The sequence below is a fragment of the Schistocerca piceifrons genome, chromosome 6 (genome assembly GCF_021461385.2).
Source record: "Schistocerca piceifrons isolate TAMUIC-IGC-003096 chromosome 6, iqSchPice1.1, whole genome shotgun sequence".
Taxonomy (NCBI): Eukaryota; Metazoa; Arthropoda; class Insecta; order Orthoptera; family Acrididae; genus Schistocerca; species Schistocerca piceifrons.
Window position 1 is genome coordinate 365,787,686 of NC_060143.1, and position 27,192 is coordinate 365,814,877.

The 27,192-nt window shown below is 41.7% G+C and overlaps 1 protein-coding gene across 1 annotated transcript in view; it reads right to left on the minus strand.

Moving 5' to 3' along the window:
- Positions 1-855: 855 nt before the first annotated feature.
- The window catches only part of LOC124803327 (ankyrin-3-like), a 133,873-nt gene continuing 107,536 nt past the window's right edge, over positions 856-27,192 (minus strand). Inside the window, exons 2-3 of the mRNA XM_047264510.1 lie at positions 25,565-25,736; positions 856-2,502 (exon numbers count right to left, since the gene is read on the minus strand). Of these exons, the coding sequence (XP_047120466.1) occupies positions 2,022-2,502; positions 25,565-25,736 (653 nt within the window). The 3' untranslated portion in view covers positions 856-2,021. The remainder of the gene's footprint in view (positions 2,503-25,564; positions 25,737-27,192) is intronic.

A 27,192-nucleotide genomic window follows, 5' to 3' on the forward strand; every position in this document is an offset into this window, starting at 1 on the left:
TGGGACTGAAGTTGTATTACAACCACACAAGTTATATGGCAGTTGTGATGTCGGTGGCATTTGTTACGTCATATGCAAAAGAAATTACTTATATATTTTATATATTTTTATTTTTAATTTATCAGCATGATAATTTCTCTCAGGGATAATGTCTTTTCTTATCACTTTTACTTACGTGCATAAGTAAACATGAAACGGGTTCTGGAAGGGCCTCAGTTATTCATGTACCAACTTTAAATTTTGAGCATGATGACTAAAATATAGTTGCCGTTAACTGAATTGATGTAATTTTGTTAATTTCTATTTATTGATTGCAAAGCAAAGATTGACAGAATTTCCATTGTTGCCGTGGAGCGCCCAAGATAAAACTTACTGAACTCATGGAATCTGTATAACTTAAAAAACATGAACTTTAACGTAAATTAATTATCTTTTGCAATTCAAAAAGATTCTTATAACGAAATCTCTCATATTTACAGTTACTGTTAACACTTTGAAAAATAAATTAATACTTCGGCGCGTAATGGCCGACCAGAGGCTGCATCGGAAGATGAGCTTCTCACAGCCCAAATTACTGAAAAAATGCTTATTCAAAATAATTAGCCACTGCGAGCGTTTGAGGTGACAACTATTACAAAGAAATTCATTTTGTGATAATAATAACAATTTTATTTTAGCAATCAATACGAATAACTTATATAAAATATGTGTAGCTGCTCAATGGCTGCCTTCCATACCACGAAACAAAACAGTGTGAGTACCACAAAATACGTCCTTCCTCCTCGGCCGTACATACGAGTCTCTTTCGATCCTTTTTTTATTTTCATAGACATTAAATAAATATGCTACTCTTAAATTATGGCTGCATATCAGTTGTTTCAAGGACATTAACTATACTTTTTACACTAATTATATTCATAAAATACTTAAACTACCGTTTACAACCGATAAAAATGTCAATATTTATGTGACGAAAAGAACGTCGATAATAATTCCAATTAATGACGAAAATGACCATTATTAAGTTTTAGCTACATTTGCAAAACCCGCCCTTATCCATGATGACAGTTCCAAACTCCTTATCCAATGTTGAGTTCCAAAACAAGCCTTATCCAATCATAATTTGTAAATATCTTCCTTACATGTCACGAATTATATCCAGCACTCAGGTATAACAATATGTGTAAGTACCTCGATATAATAAACATGAATAAACTCATTTGCTTTACTGAAGGCGAGCAAGAAACGTTTTTTTCGTTTCCTGAAAAATCTGCAAAAATGGATAAGGAGGATTTTGGAACTGTGCGCCTCAAATGTGGTTGCAGATGACAGATCTTCACAACATATAATGGACTAATGGTATAATGGAGTTAAAGACACAAACTATTACACAATCCGTACTGCAGTCAGGGAAGTAGATTCAGCATGAGATTGGGACTGAAGTTGTATTATAACCACACAGGTTATACGGCAGTGATCTGGGTATAGTGAAATTCACACTAGTTTAAGATAGCACATGACTTTTCAGTAATCAAATAACGCAGAGGATTAGTTCACTCAACTTATGAGCGTGCAACAGTGTCACATCTTCAACAATCGCCGATATTTCGCAATTTGTGACTTTAAAATGGTTAGGTGATCACTATCGAAGTATTGGCGGTTGTCAAGGACTTTATCTGACTACAATTCTGTAATTTTTTGAACATTTTATGGGCTAGAAGAATCCCTGGCTATCTCAAGTTGCAAAGTATCAAAGCAAATGTTTTCCAAATGTTGTTCAGTTTTGTAGAGATTGCTTGAGAAATGTTTCTTCAGACCATTTACTCGAAAGAAAGATTACTTGCAAAGTACTTTCATTGTCATGCTTGTTGAAGTGTCGCTGAAGAGTTATATCTACTACACAATGATGGTTACAAGTGAATGATATAATTAATTTTTTGCAGTTTTTGTTTATAAATAACGGAAAGCTATGCAGTGAATATTATTCCTTTTCCCAACGTATGTTCTCAGGACTGTAAATGTTACGTCAGCATCTCTATCAGCTCCTGGTGATTGTTCTGCCTGGCCAGTTCCAGGGGGCTTTTCCCATCGCTATCCCTTGCACTCCTGTCAGCTCCTGCGTCCAACAGCGCAGCAGCCGCCTCTACACGACCGTGGAGTGCCGCCCTGTGCAGCGGCGTCTTCCCAAATGTGTTCCTGGCATTCAGGTCAGCGGAAGAGGTCAGCAGGACCCGCACCACAGCCACACGGCCTTTCCATGCAGCCAGGTGTAAAGGCGTGTTCTGCAAGTTGCTCCTGGTGTGTACCTGGGCGCCACCATCCAGCAGACATCTCACCGCCTGCACATGCCCCTCCCTTGCTGCACAGTGCAGTGAAGTCAGCATCTCATCATCGCCAGCCCCAACATCCACCCCTGCTGCGAGGAGTGCCCGCAGCTTCTCCACTGCCCCATCAGTAGCAGCCTCTCTCAACCTTCTGGCTCTCTCCTCTTCCGAAAGGCTCCTGTAAAAAACAAAGATTATTACATTTTGTGATAAACATACGCACAAAATGAAGAAAACTATCATACGAGCTAAACTGTGAGCCATTCTGAATATTCATCTGCCCAGTGACAATCTAGAAATCTCCTTTCTATGATAAAGAATAGTCCAAAAGTCAGCGTATAAGGTACAGATGTATAGTAGTATCCTATCATCAAAGTCTTCATACAGCTTTCATCAAAAATTCCCTTGTGTTGTGCACATAGTTCCATGTAGTCAGCGCCTACACAACTTTCCCACTAGAGCGCGCCCCGCTAAGCACAACAGCGCAGGCGCAGCGCTCGTCCGTCTCCACTCTACTAGATGGCGCTGCCATAAAGTCGGACCAAATTCTGCTTCCGCCGATCCGCGTATTAATATGTCACTCAGCCAATGAGATTGCTGCTAATGTAGAACCTTTTCTCCTCGCGGATCACACTCGCGCAGTGATACCTGAACGCAAGAGGAATTATAACGAGTGTACAGACCTCAGATTAGTCAGGCGATCATTGTAGGCAAAACCACCATCTATGGCCGTCCTATCGCCCTCACCCCCACACTTAAGTACCTTGGCGTCACCCTCTACCGTCGCCTCTCATGGACCCCCCTTCTCCAGACAATCCAAGCCAAGGCATGCTCCCGACTCCGTCTCCTCAAGCTCATTTCCAGCTGTACGTGGGGTCTGGACCCCTCCACCATACTCCACCCCTATAAATCCCTCATCCACCCTATCCTTTGTTACGCCCATCCAGCCTGGATCTCCGCCCCCCCCCCCTACCTTTTATATATCCCTTCAAATCCTTGAACGCCATGCTCTCCACCTCGCCTATCGCATCCGTCTCCCCTCCCCCACACAGATCCTGTACGATCTCATTCCATTCCCCCACCTCCTCTTTTTCCATGAAAGGATACGGATCCTGTACACCTCCCACAAACTCGATCTTCCTCACCCGCTTGTCTCGCCCATCCTCTCCCGCTCCCGCCCATTGCCGCGCCTGTATTCCCACGTCCCACCCAGTCTCCATCTCTCCACCCTCCTTACCCTCTCCCAAGGTGGCTTCCGCCAGCTCCCTCTCCCTGATGTTGGCCTCCTCCCCTCCCTCTACCCCTCCTACCAACTTTGATCCTCCATCCCTCTTCCTGTGTTTGCTCCCTTCTCTCCCTCCCTCCTCCATTTCTCCCCACTCCTCCCCCAAGCTTCCCTTCCCCTGTTCCTCTCCTCCTCCCCCATCTCCTCAGCCACTGGCATCCTTGTTCTCCCCTCTCGCCCACCTCACCCTACTTCCCCTCTTGGCAGGTCCCCGGACTCGCACACGCTACGTGGACATTCGCGCGCCGGAGATCATTGCCATCAGTGTCTCGTGTGTGCCGTCGTGTTTAGTGTGTTCACCGTCGCACTCCATCGTTCACCTGAGCCATCGCCATCTTCAGTGTTCTTGCGTCGTGTCAACAGTTTGTAGTGTGGTTTATCGTCGAGTGTGAACGGCTCTGTGTTTGTCTTTATGTGTCTACTATTTTATCACCCACCGCTACGTCACTTATGTGTATTCTTTCTGTTTTTTATTGATCTATTCTATGGCTGAAGAGCGGCGTAACATGCTGCTGACAGCCTGCCTGTTTGTACGGGTTTGAAAATAACAATAAAGAAAAAAAAAACTCCGATTAGTCAGTCTGCATTAGTCTGTACCAGTCTGCATTAGTCTGTAGTCAAGTTTCAGTCTGCGCCTAATAAGATTATCATATTCCCGTACATAGCCATGAAGAGAAATGTATAGACACTTTGTCAAGTATCAGAGATATGTGAGAATATGATTAAAGTACCAAGACCAAAGGAACTTCAGATTGTCAATTGTAAACAGCATCCAGAATCAAGTTACGTACTATCTATGCTTTTTATTATTGTAATAAATGTGTGTGAAAATTAATCAAGTTCTGTTTAAAGTTGGTCACCGTCAATCTGCTACTCTAAGCGTGCAAGTGGCATTTCTATCGTCTGACCTAACGGCAGAAGATAAACACGCCACGATAAGACCACGAGACATATTGCTGACACTCGCCTACTTCGATAGAGCGACAAGTCAAATAATCTGATGGTGTGTGTACCGAAGGTCTTACTGTACGCACACCACACCTTGTCACATTTTTCATAATCCATTTATCACAGTGACTTACTTTGAGCTCAGGATATTACTGTTAAGTTCTCATTGCCCTCCACTGACAGGAATTCACAACAGTGATTATACTAGTCATCTGTGTGCAGCTATCCCTTCTGACACTTGCTAATGTAACACGCAAATCAAATCATGTCTTGAGACATGTCCATGTCCATCTCCATCTCCATAATGTTATGTTGTCTCCTATGGTAGAAAGAACGCCATGTCCATAATATTATGGGCACAACATCTTTATCTAAACAGCCACACCTGTGATATTATGGGCAGCACTCTCCATTCAACTGTTAGCTCTTGTCATTAATATTAATGGTCCAGAAGACAAGAGAAGTCACGTAAATATGTCTAGTATAGCCAGTGTGGTTAACGACAATGTAGTTTGTCAGTCGAAACAGTCGAACTCGTCAGCTTAGTATAAGACCAGTGTGTCCCATTTACGGCTGCTCCCCTCAAACACTGCACCAAATGTCTGCTTGATTTTCGTGGAAATTTGCACGTTGTTTACTCTAAGCAATAAGTCTGGCAATAGTCCACTCCATGACACATATTTTTCGCATTATGAAATGGTTCAAATGGCTCTAAGCACTATGGGACTTAACATCTGAGGTCATCAGTCCCCTAGAACTTAGAACTACTTAAACCTAACTAACCTAAGGACATCACACACATCCATGCCCGAGGCAGGATTTGAACCTGCGACTGTAGCGGTCGCGCGGTTCCAGACTGAAGCGCCTAGAACCTCTCGGCCACAAAGGCCGACGCATTATCAAACAATCTGATTTTAGAGATCATTTTGTTGTTGATGACATTTTTCTAAAGTGGCAGCAAAAACTTTCGGTCTAGTCATTCGTAAATTTCATGAAACACTCTTTTTGAACATAGAAAATTAGTGTTTTCAAAGAAGCTATTTGGTCCAAATATTTCTGATGTAACTATGACCTAATTTTCCTCCTGTCCTCTATACATGAAGCACTTGTTGGCGGATGTAGACTTCACCGATCAATGTATCTGCGTGATAATGAGCACACGTCTCTCCCCCCTCCCCCACCACACACACACACACACACACACACACACACAGACAGACACCCTTTTTAGCTAAGTTCTTGTGATGGCCATGTGTCTCAAGGCCAGAGGAAAACTCGTAGACTGTGATATAAATTGGATTTTCAGGCACTTGTCTAGAATATCATTCGAAAGTAAATTTTCGATTCCTGGACGCATTGTATACCTCCAACTGCTTACACATGTACTAAGGAACAACACGTCGTCACTGGTACATGACAGCATTACTACGGTCCTAGTAGGCAATACCTTCATTCTCACACCTCAAACTGCAAGTTCAATGTTGTGTTGCCTAAAGTGGAGCAAATGCTTTATAGTCGAAAGGCAGTTAAGGGGGGAAACCACATTATAGAGGTTCCAAAAATCCGATTTTTTTTATTACATACACCTTTGGCTTAACTATTCAAGAACACGCTGTCGAAATTTCAAAGCGAAATTCGCATTCTTTTAGATTTTATGAGCATAGAACAGAGTGCACATTATTCCAATATATGAAGATTTATCAAGGGATGAATTACTGGAGAGATCTTTAGGTCCCCACACACAAAATACTAATGGAAGTTTTAATTCCACTATTTGGCGATTAACTCCTAATCACTTGCACTCCGGAATAAAAGTCGTTGAATTGGCATCGTATTTAGCAGCGGGCTTATTGAATGAAGGAAATTAGTCCCTTCTGATTGTCATAAACGAGGCAGCAATTGTAGTTGGCACGCAAAGCTTCAATTATGCCGAATAAATGGATAACCAGCACGTGAGCCGACAGAATCGACGTAGTTCATTGGAATCGAAAGAAGCTCGGAAAGCACTGCTGCAAGCGCAAAACGAAGCTTATGAGGAAGAAGAAGGATTACTATTCAGTGTTGGAATCGCAGATTAATCGGTAAGCAGTTTACATTATAGTTAACTTCCTAGAATTTCTAATTTCCGAGAATTTATTTTTCAAACGCGTTTATCTCGAAATGACTTTTCACATTTGCATGCAGTCTAATTCAAAAAATGTAGAACCGATCATTATGAAAATTAATAGTATGATTCCTTAAAAAATTACAAATTATATGAATTAACTTGCGAGATGATACCACGATTTTATTAATTTTCATTATTTTCACCTGCACTGAGGTTCATATTCTTAGATAATAAGTTATTAATGTAAAATCAATACTTTTTGATTTCAGGTGAAAATTGGGATAGCAAGCAATTGGAGAACTATACTCACAACCTTCAGCGAACATCACAGCGTAATTTTGTTATTTTTGGCTGAAATTATTCAAGAAGTTTACAAAAACTGTTCGAAATACGAATGAAACGATGTCAAAATTTGATTAAATTCTAATTAATTCTTCCTAACCAAAAAAAATCCCAAAAAAACAGTGTCAAACAGCCTCCTAATGTGGTTTCCCCCCTTAAGAACAAAGTCATTTCTTATTTTGCCAAGGGAGATATTACAGTTGATAAATCCAGTGTCCAGCTACATTTTCTACAAATATTTTATGCACATGACTCTGATTTGTACTGAAAATGATTCTGTACAAACAAACAAAATTACTAAGATCTCATACAGTTTGTGAATTAAAAATAGTTGTTACTCTTGTGACAATTATGCACGCAGCTTCATGATTTTTCCTATTGAATAGTGAGATAGAAAATTATAATTTCTAATGACTGTACAGTGGCCAACAGTCTGAAAATCATTTTGATCCCGATATTGCTTTTCTAGGTGTGCACATGGTGGAATTAGTGCACATTTGTAAGCCCCTGGTATATGCGACAGTTCACTTGGACTCACAGTTTAACATGGAATACTATCAATGGTGCTACATCCTTTTAAAGCTTAGAGCTCTGGTACAGGTGAAAGTCAGATGTGCAAATGAGGGTCAAATCCTGAAATGCAGGATCAGCCACTCTGGTATGGAGCAACCAAGGTGGTTCGTATACATGGTGTCTACCACCGGTGCTGTTGTAATAGTAATCAGCAGTAATCTTATTTGAATCACTAATGTTGTATGCCACTTAGCCTATCACACGCTCTCATTATTATTGTGCATTTTCTTAGATCAGTAGTAATTAGCAGCTGGTTGTCCCATGATCACTTCCATTGCAAAAAACCACCTGCTCCAGTCCTACATGTACTGGAAGGCTGAGTTACATATATTTGCAATCCATTTGGTTTGTGTACGGGAGACACGTCAAAAATCTACAGTACCTTAAAAGCATTTTTTACTCTAATAAATAACAATACACACATCAAAAAATGTTTTTCATCACCTAGTTCCGAGAGCTCCGGAACCTGTACAGAAAATTGGAATAAAGATCAAAATAAACATCATTTCCACCACTTTTATTGCTCATGAAAACCACACATTACATGTTGTACCACCATACAGCGAGACCTTCAGAACTGCTGGACCAGATTTCTGTACACACCGGTACCTCGAATACCCAGTAGCACGTCCTCTTGCATTGATGCATGCCTGTATTCGTCGTGGCACACCATCCATAAGTTCATCAAGGCACTGTTGGTCCAGATTGTCCCACTCCTCAACGGCGATTCGGAGTCGATCCCTCTGAGTCACGTCGTCCATAAACAGCCCATTTAAATCTATCCCAGGGATGTTCGATAGGGTTCATGTCTGCAGAACATGATGGCCACTCTAGTCGAGCGATGTCGTTATCCTGAAGGAAGTCATTCACAAGATGTGCACGATGGAGGTGCGAATTGTCGTACATGAAGACGAATGCCTCGCCAATGTGCTGCCGATATGGTTGCACTATCAGTCGGAGGATGGCATTCACTTATCGTACAGCCATTATGGTGCCTTCCATGACCACCAGCGGCGTACGTAGGACCCACATAATGCCACCCCAAAACAGCAGGGAATCTCCACCTCGCTGGACAATGCGTATAAGGCGTTCAGCCTGACCGGTTTGCCATCCAAAAACGTCTCCAACGATTGTCCGGCTGAAGGCATATGCGACACTCATCAGTGAAGAGAACGTGATGCCAATCCTGAGCGGTCCATTCGGCATGTTGTTGGGCCCATCTGTACCGCGCTGCATGGTGTCGTGGTTACAAAGGTGGACCTCGCCATGGACGTCGGGAATGAAGTTGCGCATCATGCAGCATATTGCGCACAGTTTGAGTCGTAACACGACGTCCTGTGGCTGCACGAAAAGCATTATTCAATATGGTGGCTTGATGTCACAGTTCCTCCGAGCCATAATCCGTAGGTAGAGGTCATCCACTGCAGTAGTAGCCCTTGAGCGGCCTGTGCGAGGCGTATCATCGACAGATCCTGTCTCTCCGTATCTCCTCCATCTCCGAACATCATCACTTTGGTTCACTCCGAGACGCCTGGATACTTCCCTTGCTGAGAGCCCTTCCTGACACAAGTAACAATGCAGACGCGATCAAATCGCGGTATTGACCGTCTAAGCATGGTTGAACCACAGACAACATGAGCCGTGTACCTCCTTCCAGGTGGAATGACTGGAACTGATAGCTGTCGGACCCCCTCCGTCTACCAGGCGCTGCTCGTGCGTGATTGTTTACATCTTTGGGCGGGTTTAGTGACACCACTGAATAGTCAAAGGGACTGTGTCTGTGATACAATATCAGCAGTCAACGTCTATCTTCAGGAGTTCTGGGAATCGGTGTGATCTAAAACTTTTTTGATGTGTGTATAACATTAAAATAATGTACAGTTGTTAGCACATTGGACTCATATTCACGAGGGCGATGGTTCAAATCTGCGTCCGGCCATCCTGATTTAACTTTTACGTGATTTCCCTTAAGCGCTTCAGGCAAATGCTGGGGTGGTTCCTCTGAAAGGGCACAACCGACTTTCTTCCACATCTTTCGCTAATCTTATGGGACGGATGACCTCACTGTTTGGTCCCCTCCCTCAAATCAACCAGCCAACCAACCAACTAAAATGATATGCTTGAGATATGGAACACATTGCACCCAGCTCAAATTTCCAGTTTGTCCTGCAGGAATTCATACGTACGTCCGAGTAATCACTGTCAGCCTCGTAACTTCCTGTTAAGTGAACCTACATTCACCACTATTAATTTGTTCCCTTGTAATTTATTATAAATTTATTGAGGTTCTTAAGTGTACAGCTTGAAACGGTGGGTGGGAAGTGTAAAATTTTCGTTGTTTCTTTCGTCATGCAAATGACCAAAATATTTTCCTTCGAATAATTCATGTGGCGCACAAAAAGACAATAATCTCATAAATATATAGGGATGGCAATGTCAATGTAAATAATATAAATAACTTATGACATGGTTGTTAATGATTTACAGTGACATATATTTCAAGCAGTTCTTTCTGTATTTTTAGTTTTTGCACTATGTTCGCCAAATTACCGAAAAAAGTAAACCATACCTAATAATGGATTTAAAGTAGCTTATATACTCTACTTCTCGTATTTCTGTGTAAGGTATTTTCCATATCAGTGCTGTTCACCTTGCAGATTTCGGTAGGCCCTTAACACAAAGTTTTTTTTTTTTTTCTTTGTTCGTCTCAATATGGTGTTCGGGATTTGCTTTAATTTGGTAATTACCTCCAGGTACGAAGGGTTGGGTCTCTGTTGTTTGTAGTGTCAAGTACAAGTTGTTCTTGCAACTATGTCAGCATGACGTGCCTACTTTAATGGTGATCAGTCCAGTTTGGTGGAAAGGTGTGCTGCAGTTCAATGTGCCTGTCGTTTACTATGCTGATTGATGTTATTTTCATTGTCATCCAGTTTCATATGGCATTCTGTAGACTACATGATGTTACAGGCATTGTGAACCTGCGCTTAATAGAATCCTGTATAGCTTCCCTCTGGCAGGGGAGTATTATCTCGTGCCTGCTGACTTTGATTAATGCAGTCTGTAAGGAAATATTAATTTTTTCTTGGAAGTAACTGGCTTCCATGTGTTGCTGATGAATAAACCTAGTTGTGGATTTATCTGTCCTCTGTTCATTGGGATATCTTTCTCAGGGGCCATGGTGTCATAAGATATTTGAATATACGGTAGTGTTTGTTTTGAATTGTTTCCTTGCTTCTTCTGATGTTCAGTGATATTGATTGAGTTCCACCCAGTAGTACATGAGCGTGCTGCAGTGTTCAGGCTGAGGAGATAGTGTTGAGGATGTTGGCACTCTCTATAGTCTAAAATACCTTTGACTGTCTCTTTTTTTAACAAATGTGATAGGTATTAGAAGAACTGCTTATAAATAATTTATTTTGATGATATATTTTGGAGTATACCGTAGTTTTCATGCAATACTCCTTTATTGGTGCACAAATTTCATTAAGTAGATGCTCTTAATTAAACAATGCATTTCGCGCCAGGTACGATATATATCCCAGTTACATCTCTCTTCAGTTATGTGAATATAAGTTATGTTAGGTTGTTAGTAGACACATCTAGTTCTGAGAGTTAGGAACTCCTACACCTCCTTTTCACTCCTGTCATTTGGACATATGTTGTTAATCTTTGTTTGACTCCCTCCAACTCAACCACCTTGTTTATCACCAGACTTACTGCATATTCCAGAAGCATCATCTTGCTGTTAATAACCTTGGGTCCTTGAAGCATTTCAATGAGTGGTTCCACGTCAGTTGCATATATTGTTGCTGCCTGCAAGCATTCCTGTCGAATCCCCATTTTATTGATAATGGTGCTGTAAGTCGGCCTGCTAAAATTTTATAACCTCTCTGAGTTATGTAATTGATTGGCAGGTTTCTTTAGTTATTTATACTTGACTCCATCAGCCCCTTAGTAGACTGTCTAAGACACATCAGTTTAGCTAAAAGTTCATGAGACAAACACGTGACGTAGGTGTTAGTTAATGACCATAGCTTCTCATAAAATTGCAAAGGCACTCTTTTTTCTTTTTTTTTTAAAAAAAAGAGCTCATTATCACTCAGCATTCTTGTTTAATTAAAGAGAGTACTCCGCTGTCAGCTTTCGCGGTTATTACGCCTGTAATGACAGCGTGCAACTGTTCCAGCCATCTATGGAAAGTGTGGTAAACCGCCTAAAAATGTGTTGGATAATTGCTTCCTGCGTCCTTCGCTGCATTCACCCGTTAACTGTCCCGTTGGTGAACGCTTTGTCCTTTTATTTTCTTGTGTAGTGTGGGAAGCCGAAGTTTACTCTTCACTGTAACAATTTCATGCTGATATCGGTCTCGATTAATCCTAAAAAAGCTACATAATCTGTTCACATTTTTTGTAGAGGAGGTCGATTCAGTTTAGATGAGCCAGAGGTCTGTATAGAATCTAGTTCATCCGAAGTGTTGTCAGGGGGATTTCCCCTAGTGATTCTGCAGTCCTTTTGCATTATGAAATTAGAGTTATCCAATACAAATACTGTTCACCACTTTTTTCGTGTTACCCCCAGTGCCGACAGGAAATGATTTTAAATGCAGAATTTTAGGTGCCCATTCGACACAGCTCTCACAGATGGTTTTGTGCGACACTCTTTTTATCGATACTTATGAACAGGGACAGTAAAACACGAAGCACAACCGGTACTGCAGCAGTGACAGAACGTCACTTGCCTGCGCTGGCTGCTGCTGCCGTGCAGCGGCGCTCCTCGGTTGCTGCTGGAGTACTCGTCACTCTTCGCGCTTTACTAACCATTCTAGCGAATCGGCATATGTAATTCCGATTTAAAAATAATTTTATTTTACAGGAAACACACTGATTGTTTCCGTCGACATGCGCGCCACATGAAAGGAGCGATGAGCCATGTTTGCTTGGTCTTATCTCAGTTACACAGCGCAAAAACTAAACTGCAGACATCTGCCGAAACACCAGATAATTTGTCTGACTCTTATATATATATATAGGGTGGTCCGTTAATGGTGACCAGGCCAAATATCTCACGAAATAAGCGTCAAACGAAAAAACTACAAAGATCGAAAGTTGTCTAGCTCGAAGGGGGAAACCATATGGCGCTATGGTTGCCCCGCTAGATGGCGCTGCCATAGGACAAACGGATACCAACTGCGTTTTTTTAAATACGAACCCCCATTTTTTATTACATATTCGTGTGGTACGTAAAGAAATATGAATGTTTTAGTTGGACCACTTTTTTCGCTTTGTGATAAATGGCGCTGTAATAGTCACAAACGTATAAGTACGTGGTATTACGTATCATTCTGCCAGTGTGGACGGTATTTGCTTCGTGATACATTACCCGTGTTAAAATGGACCGTTTACCAATTGGAGAAAAAGGTCGATATCGTGTTGATGTATGGCTATTGTGATCAAAATGCCCAACGGGCATGTGCTATGTATGCTGCTCGGTGTCCTGGACGACATCATCCAAGTGTCCGGACGGTCCGCCGGATAGTTACGTTATTTAGGGAAACAGGAAGTGTTCAGCCACATGTGAAACGCCAACCACGACCTGCAACAAAGATGATGTCCAAGTAGGTGTTTTAGCTGCTGTCGCGGCTAATCCGCACATCAGTAGCAGACAAATTGCGCGAGATTCGGGAATCTCAAAAACGTCGGTGTTGGGAATGCTACATCAACATCGATTGCACCCGTACCGTATTTCTAAGCACCAGGAATTGCATGGCGACGACTTTGAACGTCGTGTACAGTTCTGCCACTGAGCACAAGAGAAATTACGGGACGATGACAAATGTTTTGCACGCGTTCTATCTAGCGACGAAGCGTCATTCGCCAACAGCGGTAACGTAAACCGGCATAATATGCACTATTGGGCAACGGAAAATCCTCAATGGCTGCGACAAGTGGAACATCAGCGACCTTGGCGGGTTAATGTATGGTGCCGCATTACGAGAGGAAGGATAATTGGCCCCCATTTTATCGATGGCATCTAAATGGTGCAATTTATGCTGATTTCCTACATAATGTTCTACCGATGTTACTACAAGATTTTTCACGGCATGACAGAATGGCGATGTGCTTCCAGCATGATGGATGTCCGGCACATAGCTCGCGTGCGGTTGAAGCGGTATTGAATAGCATATTTCATGACAGGTGGATTGGTCGTCGAAGCATCATGCCATGGCCCGCACGTTCACCGGATCTGACGTCCCCGGATTTCTTTCTGTGGGGAAAGTTGAAGGATATTTGCTATCGTGATCCACCGACAACGCCTGACAACATGCGTCAGCGCATTGTCAATGCATGTGAGAATATTACGGAAGGCGAATTACTCGTTGTTGAGAGGAATGTCGTTACACGTATTGCCAAATGTATTGAGGTTGACGGACATCATTTTGAGCATTTATTGCATTAATGTGGTATTTACAGGTAATCACGCTGCAACAGCATGCGTTCTCAGAAATGATAAGTTCACAACGGTACATGTATCACATTGGAATAACAGTCCGTCCCTGGTAGCTGAATGGTTAGCGCGACGAAATGTCATACCTAACGGCCCGGGTTCGATTCCCGGCTGGGTCGGAGATTTTTCTCCACTTAGGGACTGGGTGTTGTGTTGTCCTTATCATCATCATTTCATCCCCATCGACACGCAAGTCGCCGCAGTGGCGTCAACTCGACAGACTTGCACCAGGCGAATGATCTACCCAACGGGAGGCCATAGCCACACGGGATTTATTTATTTTTATTGGAATAACCGAAATAAAATGTTCAAACGTACCTACGTCCTGGTTTTTAATTTAGAAGACCTGCCTGTTACCAACTGTTCGTCTAAAATTGTGAGCCGTATGTTTGTGACTATTACAGCGCCATCTATCACAAAACGAAAAAAGTGGTCCAACTAAAACATTCATATCTATTTACGTACTATAAGAATATGTAATAAAAAATGAGGGTTCCTATTTTAAAAAACGCAGTTGATATCCGTTTGACCTATGGCAGCGCCATCTAGCGGGCCAACCATATATATATATTGTAAGTATAATGAGTTGCAAGTACCTTGCACGTCCAATCCATCAATTACATTTTTTTTTCTCTATACAAAATTTTAACTTTGGTATTTCTCCCTCTCTGCCAATCACCTCAACAAGAGGACTGGAGCAGACAAATTAACGATATATTGTCTAAAGTAATGGTTCTCCCTTTGTCAGTTTTCTCTCCTGGAGGGTGCAAAAATATTCATTAATTACAGATCTTCCAAGCGTGCCATACTCCTTTTTCACATTTTGTAGCTGACATGTTTTACTGTTTACTCGATCTGTAAAACTGCTATTCCACCTGCATTACACACTGTGTATCACTGAGTATTTAGTTTCATTTATTTGTTTTTACTTCTTCTGAAAAAATTATATCCAATTCTGAAGCGAAATGACACTTTTTCATGATTCGTATGTTTTATCTATGATTGTATGCAATTCACGTCTATAGTACTTATTGTATAGTCTTCCATAGCTTCTAACATTTTACTTAACATGTCTTACTTGTCTACATTAATAACAACTGCTAAAATGAGAGGAAAGTCTTCACATATTTCCTCCTGCACATCCTTATTCTTGCCCCTTACTAACAACGTGTTTAATTATACTATCTCAACACAATGTCTGCTATTAAACTTCGTTTATTTTTTTCTCTTCACCAACAAACTTTTCGCTACCCTTTGTTAACAATTATCTAGGTTCGTTTTATTTTCTGATCTTTCTCTTATTTCCTCTTCTGACCATATCCATAAAGGTTTTTCCGCCTTTTGAGATCTGTCGACAAGTTTTCTTCGCTCTTTATTTTCTTATTTTCATACTGTGAAGTCCTTCCGTTTTTAAACCGGAATCTTTTCTCATTCCAGTCCGCTTGTTTCTTTCCCTGTCTTCTGTTATATTCTCTACTGAAGCTGTATTAATTTCGATTTTAGTATCTGCTACATAATTACAAGGCTTATGCTGGACAGTACATACACTCCCTTTAACACTAAAGTTTGTGTTTCGGTGTGTAAATGTCACTGTGTCATCTTACACTGAAAAGTTTCTCTTAATCACAGACTGATCTTTAGTGTGTTCTTGCGCTGTTCCTGATATTTTCTTCTCTTTGGTTGTTTTCTTGTACCTCTTGTTGTCTCACATGGCCCATGTTATTTGTATGCACCACATCTGGCAAATTTCTGTTGGGTTCCATTCCTGTCCTATGTCTCCTAGCGTTATTCCTCAAGGTGCTTGAGTTTGTGTTGGACACCTACGCTGCATCAGGGTTCTAAAAGTACAGTGGGTTCACAGGTCATAGACATCCGCAACATCCTAGGTAATATATGCGTCGTTCGAATGTGGTTTGAAATCTCAGCAAGGAACTTCTGAACAAGAAGCAGAAATTCGTGCTAGCTTCCGCGTGGTTCACTCGGTGGCAAAACGTGGAAAACCAGTTACTGAAAATGAATTGCTGCAGTTGAACAAATGCGTACAAAAAAGCTAATGTATTTAAAAATATCAATCTGTCAGTAAACACTGTGGCTCAAAGACTAAATGAAGTAAATGATATTGCTGAAATATAATAACTCAATTGTTTGAGAAAACTCAACACATAATAGTGGTTCTGTTCGGCTCCTGATGAGTCAACATATGTTTCAGATACTACAAAGTGGTTAATTTGTATTCGGCAGATCAATAAAAATTATGACGTGTATGAAGAGCTTCATAGCATTCATGGTGACGCCACTGGAGAAGAAATTTTTACAGGAGTAAAAAGTACTGTTCAGGAAAACAATCTTTAATGAAAAAACTTATGGTGTATCACAGCTGATGGTGGCAAAAAATACGTGTGAAAAAAATAAAGATGTCATTAGCCTCGTGTCAGAGGAGGTAGAAAACGGTGGGGGATAGACACCATCATTCATACATTACATCATTCATCAACAATGTTTGTGAGGAAAATACTTGGATACGTCAGAAGTTTTAAAACCCGTTAACTATTTACGATCACACACTCTCAACCGTCGTCAATTCCGCTAGTTTAAAGAAGAGAGTGAAGAAAATGACTTGAAATATTATATAGCAGTAGGGAGGCTTAGCTGTGGAAAAGGTGTGAAACGATGTTTTGAGCTACGAATAACAATCTAAATTTTGTTGAATGAAAAGAATCATTGTCTAGTTGAGTTACAAAGCAGTGAGTGGTCACGGAAGTTTTCATTTCATGCAGATTTAAACAAACATTTGAACAACTTTAATTTAAAATCAGAAGTAGAAGACTAGTTAATGGCTGATTTGTATGCTCATATTACGTCCTTTCGATAAAACAAGTTTTGTTTCAGTCTCAGTTGAAGAAAACATGTTTCACGCGTTTTAATAGATGCCAAACTTCCTGTCAGCAATCAGAGACCCTATTACTGGTAGATTTCGCAGCAGAAATATTGACTACTTTTAAGAATAAAATTTGTGTGGTTTTTCAGATTTTGATGCAATTGCAAACGATATCAAGATTTTTCAAGTCCTTTAACGCCGGTATAGAATGTCTTACCCCAGACTCCAAATGGAAATGTTTAATTTGCAACATAACGACTTTTATAAATAGCCATATTTAATTCATCATTGCTGGAATTTTATAAGTCCTGATCAGCTGTTCGTAGCTCTATTGCCACTTTCGGTACTACTTATATCCGTGAAAAAAATTCTCCACAGTGTACTATACAAAAAATAGTTACAGATCCAAACTAACTGATGATCATTTGAAGTCGCTGTTGATAGTTTCCACAATTAACTTGATCCACACCTGCAAACAACTGCAAGTGGAAATTGCAGCTATATAAATCTCAATTAAAAATTACAATGCTTCATTTCATTATGAAAATTGCCTATGAATGTCTCTTAGGTATGATAAATTTTCAGGAAATATGATTTGTATGTCATTAGTCATACATTAAAAACAACTGACAATCATATGTATTTTGTATAATTCATTTGCATTGTGAATTTTAATCTGTAGACTCTCATTTCGCTCAATGAACATGATTGGTTGCTCAATTTTACTCACAATTAATACTCGTTATGTGAAACACTTTTTACCACAGGAATCCGTGAAGAATAGTCAATACGTTCCATTTCGCACTCAAAGCGTGTTTGCAATGCAGTAGGCCCTATTGTAATTTTTTTATTTATAGTACAGTACATCCTGTTATACACGTAAGCTGTCTAAAGATGTTTTTTATGCCTATTGCACTATTAGTAATTTTCGCCTCACAAACATTAATATACGCTCAATAGTAAACGCCTGATGGCCTAAAGTTATCGAACAATTGTAAAGTAAAAGAAATGAACCATCGCATAGCAGCGACAGAATCTATTATTCTTTATCTTTGCCGTTCTTGCGCGGTGCCTGTAAATCTCTATGTACACGTATCGATTAATGGTATAAAAAAGAATTCTGTTGTTTCAAGACAAATGAGGCTTTTGGCGCCTCACCTTTTTACTGTTTGTATTCTATGAAAGGCGGACGCGGAGTTGCTGCGTTCCGCAACTGTATTTTATATTCTATGTGAAAATATTGAGTGAATATGCTAAATGCTATTTTTTTTAATCAGAAAAACATATAGTTTCTTGTAACTGATTACGAACAGACAGCATCAAGAAGACATTTTGACTGTTATGTATAAAGTATTTAACCACAATGGTCATCTATTGTAATTTAATATGAAAAGGTACGTAGCATTTAAAAAAACGTGTGTTAAAGATAAGTGTGCTTATTTTCGTAAATTAACCTTTTTGATTCCATCTCCTTATTTACCTGAATTATAATTATTTTGTGTTACTTCATCACCAGAAATTACGATCACGCTGATGGGCCGAACGCAGCATGAGGCAGAAGGAACATTATCGTTTTCCTATTGTTTCTGAACCAACTTTTTTGTGTAGTGTTGCATTTCTTTTAAAGTCTATAAATCTTCTGGTCGCTTAGTGTTGATACAGGTATGACTACATCGCGACTATAAAAATGCACAGAAATGATAATGTTTCTTCCGAACGATCTCAAATATATATATCAATATGCTGCTCTTATTCAGGTATTTAATGGTCAACGTATGTTATCATAATAGCGTAATCAATCCCTGATTCTGTTGCCAAGTGGCTCACCAACATATTCACTTTTTCGACATTAAAAAAAAGTAACAATTCTTTTTATTTTCGTCCCCCAAGAGCAACGCTACACTATGCTTCAAAGTTCGTCGAAAAAGAGGGCCATAGCATTATTATTAATGAAGTGTCACGCATAACTACTGCCTTATGGGCATTTTTCATCAGTTCGTGTTAGTTAACGACGACAGGTCAAAATTCGAATTCATACACGGATACTGTAAGGAAAAGGGTTACCATGCGCCGGCGGAGAAAAGATCTTGCAGTACCGTTGCAGAGAACTTGAATCGTCGCGGAAGCCCGAGCAGAAGTACGGGTGACAGAAATTACGGCGCGAGGCCCGGTGCGGCTGACTGAATAGATAGAGCTTTGCTTTACGGAGCGGTAGTGTATAGGAGGACGTGTTCACTTATAGTGGCCAAAGAGACTGATTCAGGCCAAATGATGGTTCTTGAAATGGTTATTGAGGACTGAAAAAATAACAATAAACAGACGCTTTATGAGAAACACCGTTGGTTGGTTGGTTAGTTTGTGGGTTTAAAGGGACCAGACTGCTACGGTCATCGGTCCCTTTTTCCAAATACTAAAAACACCCACAGGAAACACCGTTGGTTAGGTGAGTAAATTTCTTACATTTTTCTTCCATTCGTTATGCGAATTACTCGTAATGGGAGGAGCACGATAAGCAAGGATCGACTGTAACAGTAAAAAATTGCGGCGGACACGGGTCCTAGTATTTGTTGTGTTGCAGTCCCGCCTGCTGGGCGCACAGTGACTCCAAGCAGCGAGCAGCGCGAGCGTAAGTCCTTATCTCTACTGATAAGAACAGGATGTAATTCTCCGCTCTGCAGCAATCTCAGAGCGCTAATTCTCCATAAGAATAACATGTACTAATTCAGCTACTGAAGCATCTTTTTCTTCTATGGGTTGCAGGGGTCACGACCCCTGGGGAGGTGGGTGGGAGTTTTCAATGGCTGTGTGCGTTCACCGTATGCCGCCGTGTAAGGCGGGTGACCTTGAGCGGGACTTAGCCGCAGAACGAGGCGGTTGCGCAACGCGGTCCCTAGTTTTACTAGGACCGTGTTGCAGAAAAACTCAATTCCGGTTGCGCAACGGCGCTGATAACTGGCGCGGTGACGTCTTATCAGTAGCAGCATCCGGTACTGAGGCAGCTGCAGGCTTATTCGACTCGAGGCAGCCGCACGCTACGCATCGCCATGCCGTACAGGAGGAGAATGTATAGAAGAAGGAGCAGACTTCCAGTGTACAAGACAGTGGACACGCTTTCAATTACACCAAATGAGACTGGTCAACAGGAGTTACTACAAGGACCTATTACTTTTGTTGGTTGCAAAATTCAATTTTCTTGTACTACAACAGAAGTAGTTAGTGGCAATTCATGGTTAACAATTGCTATTTTGAGAGGTACTGACAAACCTCTTCAAGGATTGGAGGCCTACAGTGAGAGAGACATTATTTTTATCGCACTTTTGCAGTTGGAGTTGTACCCAACAGGGATTATGGAACATGTGTTGTTACAACAGACAAACCATTTTCACTCTACACAAGGAATCGCAGGAGGATTAATGCAGATGATAAGTTAAATGTTTGGTGCAAAATGTCTGGTGTGTTAACTAAATATCCCATATTGCTATCAGCAATAAACTGTGTAGTGGTGAATGGGGTAGAATTGAGAGACAATTGCACTATATTATTAGGAAGCGTATATTGGCAACGCCTAATAGACAGAAGGAGGAATTTGACAATTTGCAACCTACTCAGACAATCCACCACATAGACGCTTCCCACATGGTTATCAATTTTCCGAACGTTTGGTATCAGACGACGAGAGATCTGTGGTTACCAAGGGCGGACATTTTTCCAATAGTTCGTGAGTTGTGCCCACGGAGGAAATAACAGTGTAGGAGCACACATTCGTAGTGTGGACTCGGTTGCAGCTGAAAAATCCGTATAGAAGCTGTAAGAGTATTGTCTCGTGCAAAGCCACAAAAAAAAAATCACTTAACCGTGTGTGAGGAATGCTATAAAACGCCTTAATGAGGATGAGAGCATTATCATTCTTCACGCTGACAAGAGAAATGCGACGGTAGTTTTGAACGTGACCGACTATCATAGTAAGATTAGCGACTTATTAGATCCATACGCACACAGCAAACTGAGTAAAGACCCCACTGACGAAGTTCCTAGAACTGTTACTCGGATGATAAAAATGTCCTCTGCTGAACAGAGCGTTCAAAATTCTGTTCAGTTTAGTTGAACTACCACCAAGACTTTATGAGTTGCCGAAGGTTCATAAAGAACATGTTCCTCTAAGGCCTATATTTAGCCCTAGTGGTTCGCCCACTTATTCGATAGCCAAGTTCTTGACAACATTATTACGGCCTATGAGGGCTGATCAGACTTCTATATGAAGAATTCAGCATACATTATCAGTAAATTAAATGTCATAGTGGTCCATCCAGAGGACATTAGTTAGCTTTGATTTGGTACAGCTACCCGCTATGGTTCCGCTGAATGAAGTGTTGAAACAGCTGAATCAGATTTTTCCTCCTGATATTGCTGTTCACATATTGCCACACAACCATGTATTTCAAATGGAACGATGAGCTCTGTAAACAGAAGTATGGCGTGGCTATGGGGAGAAGTTATATCGAAAGTCTGTATGGGAAAATTCGAGGAGCAGGCCTTGGAAACTGCCAACAAAAGACTGAATACTTGGTTCGACTACGTAGACGATACGTTTCTTTTGTGGAGACTTCTCAGAGAGGAAATAGGTCGTTTTCCCAAGCATCTCAACGAGATTAATCCGAAGTCTCAAGTTTACAAAGGAGGTGGAGGCAATCAGGAGACCAAATTTTCTTGATGCGCTATGTTTCAAGAAAGAAGATGGTAGTTTAGGCCACACAGTTTATAGAAAAACAACACATACAGACCGTTTCCTACACCAGGATTCGAACCACCGTCCAGAAAAAAAGCGAGGCATCATAGAAACGCAGGCGGACAGAGCAAGGAATATCTGCGAACCAGAGCCGCTTGACGTGGAATTAAAACATCTCGTCAATGCGTTGCTGAAGAATGGTTATTCGTCCGATGTGGTAGGTTCGTTGGTTGGTTGTTTGGGGGAAGAGACCAAACTACAAGGTCATCGGTCTCATCGGATTAGGGAAGGATGGGGAAGGAAGTCGGCCGTGCCCTTTCAAAGGAACCATCCCGGCATTTGCCTGGAGCGATTTAGGGAAATCACGGAAAACCTAAATCAGGATGGCCGGACGCGGGATTGAACCGACGTCCTCCCGAATGCGAGTCCAGTGTACTAACCACTGCGCCACCTCGCTCGGTCACCGATGTGGTAGAAAGAGCATTATACCGACATGTAAAAATCATAGCAATGCACATGCCTCTGTGAAATCGAAAGTTTTCGTACCTTTCGTTCAGGAAGTTACTGACCCCATAGGAAAACTGAAAAAAAGTAACATCGCGGTAATCTACAAACCCACCTGGAAGATTGGATCACCTAAAATTGGCCAAGAGTGCTCGAAACCGCTGGAAACTGCAAGAATTGGTAGGGTTCCGTGTAGGGAGGTGTACGTGGGTATTACAAAAAGAACGATAAAAAAATACTACAAGACCACAGACTAGCTGTTGCGGAACATGCTTTGCAAATGGTTCAAATGGCTCTGAGCACTATGGGACTTCACTTCTGTGGTCATCAGTCTCCTAGAATTTAGAACTACTTAAATCTAACTAACCTAAGGACATCATACACATCCATGCCCGAGGCAGGATTCGAACCTGCGACCGTAGCAGTCGCGCAACATGCTTTGCAGCCAGGAGACCACGACACTCATTTTGATAGGAGTCAGGTGGCAGCCACAAGCACATAGAGTCTGTAAAACACGCCAGGAGTTTCAGTGGAAAGGAGGACGGCATGAAATTGAACGACATCTGCATCTTGATGATGAAGACAATGTGTACCAGTCTTTCACCATGGGGTGACAGCAACAGCGGACGACGGCAGTCGACAACGGCCAATTGCACCCCTGTATTCAAAGCATGTCACGTCATGCCATTGCGTGGAAGCATGCCAACCGGAATTTTGATGCAGTCGTTAGCCATCCGACCACAGCTTAATCGTCCGGAATATTTTATTGTTTGTGACCAACTACAGTGTCTCTTATTTTAACATGAACTGCATCGGAAATGAAAGCATGTTGTGAACTTATCAATCCACCGTCAGCTGACGAGATTATTCGCAAAGCCAAATATCGACGTCCACTCCAAACATTGATGTCCAAAAAACACAAATGGATTTAGGATTGATTTGTGATGAATCTGAAAGCTGTAATCAAGACACCAAGGAAACGCCGCGAGCTGCAACGAAGCACATGTCGTCACTCAGTCACGGCCACAACAGGACTGGCAGGGTTACCGGTTTACGGTGATTGGTTCAAATGGCTCTGAGCACTATGGGACTCAACTGCTGAGGTCATTAGTCCCCTAGAACTTAGAACTAGTTAAACCTAACTAACCTAAGGACATCACAAACATCCAAGCCCGAGGCAGGATTCGAACCTGCGACCGTAGAGGTCTTGCGGTTCCAGACTGCAGCGCCTTTAACCGCACGGCCACTTCGGCCGGCTGTTTACGGTGACCGGGTGCCTTAATCATTAGACCAGCTGAGCATGCCTATAGACCTCACACCATAATCCATTACTGCCGGTGATTCCAGGAATTCGCGACAGAAGGAAGCGCAGCACCGGTCGTAAATTTTAATCCGTTTATTGCAGGTCGATTTCAGCTACTGTGTACCTATCTCAGTGCACTATATCCAAGTCAGTTTAACTGATATTTTTTATCTGTAATGTCAAGTGGTATCATGTGTTATTATATTTATGATGAGTGGTCATGACTTTGATATAAAGCACTGAAGATAGCTCCACAGTAGCGGAAATCGATCTGCAATAACCACATTAAATTTTACGACCGACGCTGTTCTTCCTGTTATCGTAAATCTCATTAATACATTCGTGAAGACAGTGTTTCTGATGGGGAAAAACAACCTGACTGCAGGAATGTTTTCTGAACACAATCACCAAGCGTTTCTCATACAGGGTGTTACAAAAAGGTACGGCCAAACTTTCAGGAAACATTCCTTACACACACAAATAAAGAAAAGATGTTATGTGGACATGTGTCCGGAAAGGCTTAATTTCCATGTCAGAGCTCATTTTAGTTTCATCAGTATGTACTGTACTTCCTCGATTCACCGCCATGATTTCATACGGGATACTCTACCTGTGCTGCTAGAACATGTGCCTTTACAAGTACGACATAACATGTGGTTCATGCACGATGGAGCTCCTGCACATTTTAGTCGAAGTGTTCGGACGCTTTTCAACAACAGATTCGGTGACCGATGGATTGGTAGAGGCGGACCAATTCCATGGCCTCCACGCTCTCCTGACCTCAACCCTCTTGACTTTCATTTTTGGGGGCATTTGAAAGCTCTTGTTTACGCAACCCCCGTACCAAATGTAGAGACTCTTCATGCTCGCATTGTGGACGGCTGTGATACAATACGCCATTCTCCAGGGCTGCATCAGCGCATCAGGGATTCCATGCGACGGAGGGTGGATGCATGTATCCTCGCTAACGGAGGACATTTTGAACATTTCCTGTAACAAAGTGTTTGGAGTCACGCTGGTACGTTCTGTTGCTGAGTGTTTCCATTCCATGATTAATGTGATTTGAAGAGAAGTAATAAAATGAGCTCTAACATGGAAAGTAAGCGTTTCCGGACACATGTCCACATAACATATTTTCTTTCTTTGTGTGTTAGGAATGTTTCCTGAAAGTTTGGCCGTACCTTTTTGTAACACCCTGTATATGTCGCTCATAGCAGATAAGCAATATCTTACACCGACTGCTTCCGCAGTGATGTTGTTAAGACGTCTCCTGTGCCAGAACGTATGTTCCTATTGTTTAGAACGCAAAGGTGGAAATATCATCGACAATAGGAGTTTGAGATAGGTCTGGACATGTGATGCAGTAGCTTAATGTTCAGGCAACTGCATTTCATAAACAAGAAATCTGCATTCGAGTCACAGTTGGTCGCATATTTTCTATGGTTATTACACGTGGAAGTGTCCAAAAAAAGCCATTTAAAGAAAAATTTAGAAAATTCGCCATATTTACACACACACACACACACACACACACACACACACACACACACACATACATCAAGACGTGTCATATTCTTATTCGACTGCTGAGTATTATTTAGTTAGTCTTATCCTAATTATAATTCCTTCATTTCGCCATCATTTATTCTCACGACAAAGGCATTGTAGAGATGCAGTGGATCGCAGTAACTTTCCACGTCCGTTCGTTCCATGATCAATTTGCAAGATATAAAACCATCACTGAAAGCAGAAATCGCACACAGCAGACCAGTACATTTACTGTGCATAGAAAAGAATTTTGTTTTTAGCACCTTTGTGTTCTGAACAGAAAATAACATCGACTGAACGCAAGGAAGGCTGTAGAAAATCACTCTGATCCACGTCGGCTGTTACGTCAAAATTTGGCACACCAAAAATTTATGAAAGTAATTGCTTTTTTCTGGCAACTAAAACCGCTGCTTCATCATAACATATGATAGTGTGTTTCAATTTTTTGTATAAACTTTGTTAATGCCAATATAAGTGGTACTATAAATGTGGGAACCGAGCACGTCTGCTGACACAACTCACCGATAGTAGGAGACGGCAACGTCAAACAGTGGAGGAGTGTCGCAGGCAGCTGTGGGCGGCTGGCGGCGAGCGGCGTGGGTGGCTGGCGCGCTGCACACACAAACCCCAGGGGGCTGCTTACTGAACACTGCACTGCTGAAGCACTGTCTGCGATCAGGCAACACAACACACACTGACAACAAGAACAGTCCGTCAATTAACATGAATGACTTACCAGTGAACCTGTCAGATTTTACACTGCTTCTGCTTCATTCTTCATAGGCGTGTCTTAGCGTACCACTCGACAGACAGCACAAAACCAAGTATAACAATTGTAAGCATAAGGGATAAAAGACTTAATTGGACCACATTCCATTATCCTCGTTTTGCTTTTGTTGATGTTCATCTTATATCCTCCTTTCAAGACACTGTCCATTCCGTTCAACTGCTCTTCCAAGTCCTTTGCTGTCTCCGACAGAATTACAATATTACTGGCGAACCTAAAAGACTCACTGGAGAATTATTGGACATGACAGCTTAAATACATCGCTATAGCAATAACCGGACAGAAATGAGAAGTGCACTAATCAGACTGTCTCTGACCTTCAGTTATACTATTTCGATCAGATGGTTTTGAAAGTGTTTGCTGCTTGTGTCTGAGAACTTCGCTATAAGGTGCATAGCTGCATCTACATCTAAATACTCGCAAGCCAACCAACGATGTGTGGCGGAGGGCACTTTACGTGCCACTGTCATTACCTCCCTTTCCTGTTCCAGTCGCGTATGGTTCGCGGGAAGAGTGACTGCCGGAAAGCCTCCGTGCGCGCTCGAATCTCTCTAATTTTACATTCGTGATCGCCTCGGGAGGTAGAAGTAGGGGGAAGCAATATATTCGATACCTCATCCAGAAACGCACCCTCTCGAAACCTGGACAGCAAGCTACACCGCGATGCAGAGCGCCTCTCTTGCAGAGTCTGCCACTTGAGTTTGCTAAACGTCTCCGTAACGCTATCACGCTTACCAAATAACCCTGTGACGAAACGCGCCGCTCTTCTTTGGATCTTCTCTATCTCCTCCGTCAACCCGATCTGGTACGGATCCCACACTGATGAGCAACACTCAAGTATAGGTCGAAAGAGTGTTTTGTAAGCAACCTCCTTTGTTGATGGACTACATTTTCTAAGGACTCTCCCAATGAATCTCAACCTGGTACCCGCCTTACCAACAATTAATTTTATATGATCATTCCACTTCAAATCGTTCCCGCCCGCATACTCCCAGATATTTTAAAGAAGTAACTGCTACCAGTGTTTGTTCCGCTATCATATAATCATACAATAAAGGATCCTTCTTTCTATGTATTCGCAATACATTACATTTGTCTATGTTAAGGGTCAGTTGCCACTCTCTGCACCAAGTGCCTATCCGCTGCAGATCTTCCTACATTTCGCTACAATGTTCTAATGCTGCAACTTCTCTGTAAACTACAGCATCATCCGCGAAAAGCCGCATGGGACTTCCGACACTATCTACTAGGTCATTTATATATATTGTGAAAAGCAATGGTCCCATAACACTCCCCTGTGGCTTGCCAGAGGTTACTTTAACGTCTGTAGACGTCTCTCCATTGAGAACAACATGCTGTGTTC